This window comes from Rissa tridactyla, unplaced genomic scaffold (genome assembly GCF_028500815.1).
Source record: "Rissa tridactyla isolate bRisTri1 unplaced genomic scaffold, bRisTri1.patW.cur.20221130 scaffold_397, whole genome shotgun sequence".
NCBI classification, from domain to species: Eukaryota; Metazoa; Chordata; class Aves; order Charadriiformes; family Laridae; genus Rissa; species Rissa tridactyla.
This window is the reverse complement of record NW_026529610.1, coordinates 61,472-71,481: the sequence shown is the minus strand read 5'-3', so window position 1 is coordinate 71,481 and position 10,010 is coordinate 61,472. Positions and strand designations below refer to the sequence as shown.

The 10,010-nt window shown below is 67.8% G+C and overlaps 2 protein-coding genes across 2 annotated transcripts in view; one reads left to right on the top strand and one right to left on the bottom strand.

The window, feature by feature from the left end:
* The first annotated feature begins 1,163 nt into the window (after nucleotides 1-1,163).
* On the top strand, nucleotides 1,164-5,951 carry UXT (ubiquitously expressed prefoldin like chaperone). Its single transcript, XM_054187513.1, has 6 exons — nucleotides 1,164-1,288; nucleotides 1,878-1,959; nucleotides 3,711-3,775; nucleotides 4,642-4,749; nucleotides 5,627-5,690; nucleotides 5,828-5,951. Exons 1-6 carry the CDS (start codon nucleotides 1,218-1,220, stop codon nucleotides 5,879-5,881), a joined length of 444 nt encoding a protein of 147 aa, XP_054043488.1. The 5' UTR covers nucleotides 1,164-1,217; the 3' UTR covers nucleotides 5,882-5,951.
* Nucleotides 5,952-6,853: 902 nt separating this feature from the next.
* The window catches only part of RBM10 (RNA binding motif protein 10), a 29,261-nt gene continuing 26,104 nt past the window's right edge, over nucleotides 6,854-10,010 (bottom strand). The window contains 1 exon segment of the mRNA XM_054187511.1: nucleotides 6,854-6,925. Coding sequence (XP_054043486.1) covers nucleotides 6,854-6,925 — 72 coding nt within the window.

Below are 10,010 nucleotides of genomic sequence, written 5' to 3'. Positions count from 1 at the left end.
GCCGGTATGTAGCCTATAGATCCTCGGGGGGGCCCTATAGACCATATAGACCCGCGGCGGGGGGGGAATATAGACCCTATAGGCCCTGGAGGGCCCCATAGAGACCTGGGGGCCCCCTATAAACCCGGTGGGGGTCTATGGACCCTATAGACCCTCGGGGGGGCCCTATAGACCCGTGGGGGGGCCCCATAGAGAGCGGGGGGGCTTATAGAGACCCGAGAGCCCCCTATAGACCGTATAGACCCGCGAGGGAGGGGGAATATGGACCCTATAGACCCTGGGGGGGCCCTATAGAGACCTGGGGGACCCCTATAGACCCGCGGGGGGGTGGTATGGACCCTATAGACCCTGGGGGTGGGGGTGGGGGATCCCTATAGACCCTTGGGGGGGTCCTATAGACCCGGGGCGGGGCCTATAGAGCCCTGGGCCCCCCTATAGATCCACGGGGGGGGTGGTATAGACCCTATAGACCCTCGGGGGGGCCCTATAGACCATATAGACCCGCGGCGGGGGGGGAATATAGACCCTATAGGCCCTGGAGGGCCCCATAGAGATCTGGGGGCCCCCTATAAACCCGGGGGGGGTCTATGGACCCTATAGACCCTCGGGGGGGCCCTACAGACCCGTGGGGGGGGCCCCATAGAGAGCGGGGGAGCTTATAGAGACCTGAGAGCCCCCTATAGACCATATAGACCCGCGAGGGGGGGGAGGAATATGGACCCTATAGACCCTGTGGGGGCCCCATAGATACCTGGGGGGCCCCTATGGACCCGCGGGGGGGTGGTATGGACCCTATAGACCCTGGGGGGGGCCCTATAGACCATATAGATGCGCCGGGGGGGGGGGGAATATAGACCCTATAGACCCTGGGGGGGGCCCCATAGAGACCTGGGGGCCCCCTATAGACCCGCGGGGGGGTGGTATGGACCCTATAGACCCTGGGGGGGGGCTCTATAAACCCGGGAGGGGCCCTATAGAGCCCTGGGGGCCCCCTATAGACCGCGGGGGGGGGGGCTATAGACCCTATAGACCCGGGGGGGGCCCCTACGGCCGCTCTAAACCCCCGCCATAGCGCCCCCCCCCCCCCGCACCGCCGGCGGCCGCTCGCGTCGCAGGGCGCTGACGTCAGCGCGCCGGGCGCGGCGGCGGGTGACGCGGCGGGTTTGCGCGGCGTGCGTGCGTGCGTGCGTGCGTGCGCGGTGACGTCAGGGCGCGCGATGGCGGCGGCGGCGGGGAAGGCGCAGCGCTACGAGGCCTTCGTCAGCGACGTGCTGCAGCGCGACCTGCGGTAGGCCACGCCCCCCCGGCCCCGCCCACGCCCTCCCGGCCACGCCCCCCGACGCCCACACTCGGGCCACGCCCCCCCCGCCCCCGCCGGCCGCCACCAATCAGAGCCACGCTCCCGCGGCCTAGGCCACGCCCCCGCCCCTTGTCCCCCCCCCCCGCCCGCGATCCAGCCACGCCCCCTTCCTGACCACGCCCCCTCAACAAGCCCCGCCCCCTCGGCGACTCCCCCTCGCCCCCGCCTCTTCGGGCCACGCCCCCTCCCTCTCGCGGCCACGCCCCCTTTCGCGCCACGCCCCCCCTCGGCAACCCCCCCCCCACACCCCCCCGAGGCCCCCCCTCTTCGAGCCCCGCCCCCTCAAAGCCCCGCCTCCCCCGGCACCGCCCCATCTCGGCTGCCCCCCCCTCCACGCGAGGCCCCGCCCCCCCAGAGGCTCCGCCCCCCTCCCCGCGAGGCCCCGCCCCCTCTCCCCGCGAGGCCCCGCCCCCGCGAGGCCCCGCCCCCTCCCCGCGAGGCCCCGCCCCCCAGAGGCTCCGCCCCCTCTCCCCGCGAGGCCCCGCCCCCTCGCCCAGGCCAACAGCGCCCCCCGCAGGCGGGTGCAGGCGCAGCGGGACGGCGTCTTCGAGCAGCAGGCCCAGGTGCTGCAGCTCCGCACCGCCCTCACCCGCCTCCAGGTGGGCGGGGCCTCCGGGCGGGGGTGGGCGGGGCCTGAGGGGGCGGGGCCTGAGGGGGCGGGGTTTGAGGGGGGCGGGGCTTGGGGAGGGAATCGGGCGTCTATGGGGAGGAGGGGGAGGGATGGGGGGGGGGGGGGTTTGAGGGTCCCCGGGGGGGAAATTTGGGGGGATCTCGGGCGTTCGTGGGGGGACTTGGGGGGCCCTGGGGGGGATTTTGGGTCCCCAGGGGCAAATGTGGGGGGATTTGGGGGTTCCTGGGGGGGATTTGGGGGTCCCCAGGAGCAAATTTGGGGGGGGGTTGGGCGTTTCTGGGGAGGATTTTGGGTCCCCAGGGGCAAATGTGGGGGGATTTGGGGGGTTCCTGGGGGGATTTGGCATCTCGGGGGGGGGGGGATTTGGGGGTCCCGGGAGCAAATTTGTGGGGGTTTAGGGGGGAATTGGGGGGATTTGGGGGTTTCTGGGGGGGATTTTTGGTGCCCAGGGGCAAATGTGGGGGGATTTGGGGGTTCCTGGGGGGAATTTGCGGGTCCCCAGGGGCAAATTTGGGGGTGGTTGGGCGTTTCTGGGGAGGATTTTGGGTCCCCAGGGGCAAATGTGGGGGGGATTTGGGGGTTCCTGGGAGGGATTTGGGGGTCCCCAGGGGCAAATTTGGGGGGATTTGGGGGTTTCTGGGAGGGATTTGGGGGTCCCCAGGAGCAAATTTGGGGGGATTTGGGAATTTCTGGGGGGGATTTTGGGTCCCCAGGGGCAAATGTGGGGGGGATTTGGGGGTTCCTGGGGGGGATTTTGGGTCCCCAGGGGCAGATTTGGGGGGATTTGGGGGTTCCTGGGAGGGATTTGGGGGGTCCCCAGGGGCAAATGTGGGGGGATTTGGGGGTTCCTGGGGGGGATTGGGGGGTCCCCAGGGGCAAATGTGGGGGGATTTGGGGGTTCATGGGGGGGAATTGGGGCCTCTGGGGGGGGGATTTGGGGGTCCCGGGAGCAAATTTGTGGGGGTTTAGGGGGGATCTGGGGGGATTTGGGGGTTCCTGGGGAGGATTTTGGGTCCCCAGGGGCAAATTTGGGGGGGATTTGGGGGTTCCTGGGGGGATTTGGTATCTCGGGGGGCGGATTTGGGGGTCCCAGGAGAAAATTTGGGGGGTTTAGGGGGGATTTGGGGGTCCCCAGGGGCAGATTTGGGGGGGGTTGGGGGTTCCTGGGGGGGAATTGGGGCTCCCTAAGGGCAAATTTGGGGGTTCATTGGCGGACTTGGGGGGCTCTGGGGAGGATTTGGTGTCCCCAGGGGCAAATTTGGGGGGATTTGGGGGTTCCTGGGGGGGATTTTGGGTCCCCAGGGGCAAATTTGGGGGGATTTGGGGCTTCCTGGGGAGATTTGGCATCTCGGGGGGGGGGGGGAGGGATTTGGGGGTCCCGGGAACAAATTTGTGGGTGTTTAGGGGGGATCTGGGGGGATTTAGGGGTTCCTGGGGGGGACTTGGGGGTCCCCCGGGGGCAGATTTGGGGGGATTTGGGGGTTCCTGGGGGGGAATTGGGGCCTCTGGGGGGGGATTTGGGGGTCCCGGGAGAAAACTTGGGGGGTTTAGGGGGGGGTTTTTGGGGGTCCCCAGGAACAAATTTGCGGGGGGGTTGGGGGGGGTTGGGGGAATGTGGGGGTTGAGGGGGGAATTTTGGGGGTCCCCGGGGGGGGGGGGGGGTGGATTTGGGGGTGCTGAGGGTGTCGTGTCGTGTCCCCCCCCCGTCCCCCCCCCCAGGAGGCGGCCGCCCCCCTGCGCACCCAGGTCGACCTCGGCTGCAACTTCTTCGTCACAGCTGAAGTGTGAGTGGGGCCGGCCCCCCCCCACGACCCCCCCCCCAAAAAACCGCCCCCCCCCAGGACCCCCAAATCCCCCCCACCCCAAACACCCCGGTCACCCCCAACCTCTCCCCCCCCAACCCCCCCAGCGACCCCCAACCCCCCCCGTGACCCCCCAAATGGACCCCAGAACCCCCCCAGTGACCCCCGACCCCCCCCCATGGCCCTCTAAATGGAACCCAGAGCCCCCCAGTGACCCCCAACACCCCCGTGACCCCCCAAATGGACCCCGGAACCCCCCCAGGGACCCCCAAGCCTCCCCTGTGACCCCCTAAATGGGCCCCAGAACCTCCCCAGGGACCCCTGAACCCCCCCGTGACCCCCTAAATGGACCCCAGAGCCCCCCCAGGGACCCCCAAACCCCCCCGTGACCCCCTAAATGGGCCCCAGAACCCCCCCAGGGACCCCCAAACCTCCCCTGTGACCCCCTAAATGGGCCCCAGAACCCCCCCAGGGAGCCGCAACCCCCCTGTGACCCCCCAAATGGACCCCGGAACCCCCCCAGGGACCTCCAACCCCCCCGTGACCCCCTAAATGGGCCCTGGAACCCCCTCAGGGACCCCCAACCCCCCTGTGACCCCCTAAATGGACCCCAGAACCCCCCCAGGGACCCCCGAAGCTCCATGTGACCCCCCCCCAGGACTCCATAATCCCCCCAGGGTCCCCCCAAACCCCTCTGTGACCCCCCAGATGGGCCCCCAAACCCCTTAAAGCCCTTTTGGGACCCCCAAAACCCCCTTGAGCTCCCCCTGGGTGACCCCATACCCCGCCCCAGGGTCACCCCGGCCCCCCCCAGTGACACCACCCCCCCCACTCCCCCCCCCCCCCAGCCCGTGCCCCCAACGCGTCTTCGTGGCCCTGGGCTACGGCTTCTTCGCCGAGCTGACGGTGCCCGAGGCCTTGCGTCACCTTGACCGCCGCAGCCGCCTCCTCGACCGGTAAGAGACACGCCCCCCACTAAGGCCACGCCCCCACGGCGAGGCCACGCCCCCTCCACGGCGAGGCCACGCCCCCCACGGCGAGGCCACGCCCCCTCCAGAAGGCCCCACCCCCTGATTCTCCCCCCCCCCCCCAATATGGGCTGGAGGAAGGTCCTGGCTCTCTAAGCCACGCCCCCCCAAGGCCACGCCCCCACTGTGAGGCCACGCCCCCCACGGCGAGGCCACGCCCCCTCCAGAAGGCCCCACCCCCTGATTCTCCGTTCCCCCCCCCTCCCCAATATGGGCTGGAGGAAGGTACTGGCTCTCTAAGCCACGCCCTCCCACAAAGGCCACGCCCCCACGGCGAGGCCACGCCCCCACGGCGAGGCCACGCCCCCCAGGCCTGGCCACGCCCCCTCTAGAAGGCCCCACCCCCTGATTCTCCCCCCCCCCGATTTTGGGCTGGAGGAAGGTCCTGGCTCTCTAAGCCACGCCCCCCCAGGCCACGCCCCCACTGTGAGGCCACGCCCCCCACGGCGAGGCCACGCCGCCACGGCGAGGCCACGCCCCCCAGGCCTGGCCACGCCCCCTCCATAAGGCCCCACCCCCCCATTTCTCCCCCCCCCAATGGCTGGAGGAAACCCCTGGCTCGATAAGCCACGCCCCCCACAAAGCCCACGCCCCCGTTAGGCCACGCCCCCCGTTAGGCCACGCCCCCTTGTACCAAGCCCCTCCCCTTTGCCCTAAGCCCCGCCCCTCCCAGCGCGGGAAGGAGGCTCCCCATGACCAAATAAGGGTGGTCATGCCTCCCCCCCGCCCGCCCAGGCCCACGCCCCCAGGGGGGGAGGCTCCGCCCCTTCCTCCTCCTCCTCCTGAAGCCCCGCCCCTTCCGCAGGCTCAGCCAATCGCTGACGAGGGACGGGGCCAAGATCCGGGCCCACATCCGGCTGGTGCTGGAGGTAAGCGGGGAGCCCCAGTTTGGGTCAAGATCCCCCCAGTTTGGGGTCGGGGACCCCCTGGGGTGGGGGGAGGGGTCGCCCCCCCCACCCCCCCCACCCCCCCCATGACCCTGTGCCCCTCCCCCCCCCCCCCCCAGGGCCTGCGGGAGCTTCAGGGTCTCCAGGACCCTCCGACGACCTTTGACCCCTGACCCGCCCCGGGCCACGCCCACCCCCCCCGACGCCAGGGGGCCCCCCCCAATAAAGTGGGTGTAAACCTGGAGTAACTGGGGTGTAAATCCGGAGTAGCGCGGGGGTAAACCTGGAGTAAAAGGGGGGGGGGGGAGGGAAGGTGCGGAAAAGGGGGTGTAAACGTGGGGTAAAGAGAATGTAAACTTGGGGTAAAGGTGGTGGAAATCTGAAGTAAAGGGGGTGTAAATCTGGAGTAAGGGAGGGGGAGTGTAAACCCCGAGGGAAGTGGGTGTAAACCGAGGGTAAAAGGGGTGTAAACTCGGGGTGGAGTGGGTGTAAAGCTGGAGTAACTGGGGTGTAAATCTGGAGTAACATGGGGGTAAACCTGGAGGAAAAGGGGGGTGTAAACCCAGAGTAACGAGGGTGTGAATCCGGAGTAAAAGGGGTGGAAACCTGTGGTAAAGAGGGTGTAAACTTAGGGTAAAAGGGGTGTAAATCTGGAGTAAGGGGGGGGTGTAAACCCGGAGGGAAGTGGGTGTAAACCGAGGGTAAAAGGGGTGTAAACTTGGGGTGGAGGGGGTGTAAAGCTAAGTACTGGGGTGTAAATCCGGAGTAACGGGGGGGGGGGGGGGTGTAAAGCTGGAGGAAAGGGCGGGTGTAAACCCAGAGTAATGAGGGTGTAAATCTGGAGTAAAAGCGGTGGAAACCTGTGGTAAAGGGGGTGTAAACTTAGGGCAAAGTGGGTAAATCTGGAGTAAAGGGGGTGTAAATCTGGAGTAAGGTGGGGGTGTAAACCCAGAGGGAAGTGGGTGTAAAGCAAGGGTAAAAGGGGTGTAAACTCGGGGTGGAGTGGGTGTAAAGCTGGAGTACTGGGGTGTAAATCCAGAGTAACGGGGGGGGGGTAAACCTGGAGGAAAGGGGGGTGTAAACCCAGAGTAATGGGGGGGTGTAAATCCGGAGTAAAGAAGCTGTAAGCCCGGGGTAAAGCGTGGTTAAATCCACAGTAACGTGGGTGTAAACTTGGAGTACTGGGGGTGTAAATCTGGAGTGAAAGGGGGGGGAATCTGGAGTAAAGAAGGTGTAAATGCAGACTAAGGAGGGTGTAAACCTGGGGTAAAGTGGCTGCAAATTTGGAGTAAGGTGGGTGTAAACCCGGAGTAAAGGGTGGAGCATGGTGTAAGTCCAGAGTAAAGCGGGTGTAAACCGGGGGTAAAAAGGGTGTAAGCCCAGGGGTAAAGCGCGTTGAAATCCGGAGTAACGCGTGTGTAAATCCGGAGTAACGGGGCTGTAAACCCGAAGCGGAGTGTGTGTAAACGTGGGGTAAGGCGGGGGTAAAGCCGGGGGTAAATCTGGAGGACGCCGGGCGCGAGGCGGGAGCCGAGGGGGGGTGTAACCGCTGCGTAAGGTGGTGTAAAACGTGCCCGAGTGAGGTGTAACCGCGAAGAAAACCCCCCCCCCCGAGTATCCCCGGAGTAACCCCGGAGTAACCCTGGAGTAACGCCGGAGTAACGCCGGAGTAACCCCAGCCTATCCCCAACCCCATCCTGGGGGTAACCCCGGACCAAGCGGCGAGTAACACTGAGTAACCCCGGAGTAACCCCGGAGTAACCCCGGAGTAACGGCTGAGCCACCCCCCGGGGTAACCGATGAGTAACCCCCGAGTAACCTTGGGGTATCCTGTGAGTAACAGCGAAGTAACACACACACACACACAACTTCCCCTGAGTAACCTTGTGGTAACGCCTGAGTAACCGATACACAAGCCTGGAGTAACCCCTGAGTAACCTCCAGCGTATCCCCGGAGTAACGCCAGAGTAAGCCCAGGGCAGCCCCCGAGTAACCCCCAAGTAACCCTGGAGTAAACCCCCAGGAACTTCAGAGTAACCCCCGAGTTACCCCAATGGCACCTCAGAGTAATCCTGGAGTAACCCCTGAGTGACCCCAACATGCCCCCCAAGTGACCCTGGAGTAACCCCTGAGTGACCCCCAACACAACCTTGGAGTAACCCTCGAGTAAAACCCAATGTGCCCCCCAAGTGACCCTGGAGTGACCCCCGAATGACCCCCAACATGACCTTGGAGTAAGCCCCGAGTAACCCCCAAGTAACCCCTGAGTAAAACCCAATGCAACCCCCGAGTGACCCTGGAGTAACCCCAACGTGACCCCTAAGTGACCCTGGAGTAACCCCCGAGTAACCCCTGAGTGACCCCAACGTGCCCCCCAAGTGACCCTGGAGTAACTCCCGAGTGACCCCCCAAGTGACCCCGGAGTAACCCCCGAGTAACCCCCGAGTAACCCCAATGTGACCCCGGAGTAGCCCCTGAGTGACCCCAACGTGCCCCCAAAGTGACCCTGGAGTATCCCCCCAGTGACCCCCAACATGACCTTGGAGTAACCCCCGAGTAACCCCCAAGTAACCCCCGAGTAACCCCCATGTGACCCCCAAGTGACCCTGGAGTGACCCCCAGGTGACCCCAGCGTGGGTCCCTGCGAGGGGGGGGGGGGGTGGGGGGGGCACCCCCTTTCTTTCTAGAGGCCCCCAGGTGCCCGGGACCCCCCCCATATCCCCCCTCCCCCGTTTGTGGGCGTGGCCCTCCCGAAGCCACGCCCCCTCCTTTCCTCGAAGCCCCGCCCCTCCTCACGAAGCCCCGCCTCCCCCCGCCCTCCTTTCCCGAAGCCACGCCCCCTCCCCTCAAGGCCACGCCCCCGCCCAAACGCCTCCGCGAAGCCACGCCCCCCACCCCCCGAAGCCACGCCCCCTCTCCCGAAGCCACGCCCCCTCCCCAAACCCTGTTCACTTCCCGAAGCCACGCCCCCTCTCCCGAAGCCACGCCCCCTCCCCTGCCCAAACCCTATTCACCTCCCGAAGCCACGCCCCTTCCCCCGAAGCCACGCCCCCTCCCCAAACCCTATTCACTTCCCGGAGCCACGCCCCCTCTCCCGAAGCCACGCCCCCTCCCCGCCCAAACCCTATTCACCTCCCGAAGCCACGCCCCTTCCCCCGAAGCCACGCCCCCCCAAACCCTGTTCACTTCCCGAAGCCACGCCCCCTCTCCCGAAGCCACGCCCCCTTCCCCCCAACCCTATTCACCTCCCGAAGCCGCGCCCCCTCCTCCTGAAGCCCCGCCCCTTCCCCGCCCCTCCCCGCCCTCCTGATGAAGACCCGCCCCCTCCCCGCGAAGCCACGCCCCCTCTCCCCCAAGCCCCGCCCGCCGCCAAGCCCCGCCCGCCGCCGCCATCTTGCCTCACCGCCTCCCGCCGCCGCCGCCGCCGCCGCCCGCCCCGGCCCCCGCTCCCGGCCCGGCGCCCCCCCCCCCCCCCCACACACACACCCCCCCCCCCCACTCCCCGCTCACCGGAGCCCCCCGCGGGGTCGGGCCCGGCCCCGCCATGGCCGAGGATTTCTGGGAGGCCCCGCGCCGCTGAGCCGGTAACGGGAGAACCCCCACGGGAAACACCCCCCCCCCCCCCCCCCCCACCTCCCCGAGGCCTTCACACCGGCCCCCCCCCCCCCCCCCCCCCGAGGAGGCCTGAGGGGGTGGGAGGGGCCTGGAGAGGCCACGCTCCCCGCCGTGGCCACGCCCAGCAGCACCCAGGTGGCCCCGGGGGGGGGACCCAGGAGTTTGGGGGCACCCAGGTGTTGGGGGGGGGGGGGGGGGCAGCGGTTGGGGTGGGGGGGACACCAGGGGTTCGGGGGAGGGGAGGGTTTTGGGGGGTGTGGTGGGGGGGGGGACGACGACCAGGGGTTTGGGGGGGGGGGGGGGGCAAGAGCCTGGGGGGACCCAGGAGTTTGGGGGGTCCCAGGTGTTAGGGGGGACCAGGGGTTTTGCGGGGGGGGGGGGGGGGGGGCCAGAGGGGGCCCAGGCGTTCGCTGGGGGGGGAGCAGGGGTTCGGGGGGGGGGGGGGGGAACTGAGGAGTTTGGGGGGACCCAGGGGTTTGGGGGGGGGGGGGGGGGGCAAGAGCCTGGGGGGGGGGGCCCAGGTGTTGGGGGGGGGGGGGGAACAGGTGTTGGGGGTCCCAGGTGTTGGGGGGGGGGGGTAGGTGTTTGGGGGGGGGGCCGAGGCGTTGGGGGAGGGGGGGGGGGCAAGAGCCTGGGGGGGGGGGGCACCCAGGTGTTGGGGAGACTCAGGCGTCCGGGTTAACACCC

What these genes read in the sequence shown, in the direction of transcription:
- UXT (XM_054187513.1), top strand. Translation starts at nt 1,218, where the DNA reads ATGGCGGCGGCGGCGGGGAAGGCGCAGCGCTACGAGGCCTTCGTCAGC. An exon ending in CCGCCCTCACCCGCCTCCAG is followed by an intron (nt 1,960 to 3,710) that starts GTGGGCGGGGCC and finishes CCCCCCCCCCAG; the next exon opens with GAGGCGGCCGCCCCCCTGCG. An exon ending in ACATCCGGCTGGTGCTGGAG is followed by an intron (nt 5,691 to 5,827) that starts GTAAGCGGGGAG and finishes CCCCCCCCCCAG; the next exon opens with GGCCTGCGGGAGCTTCAGGG.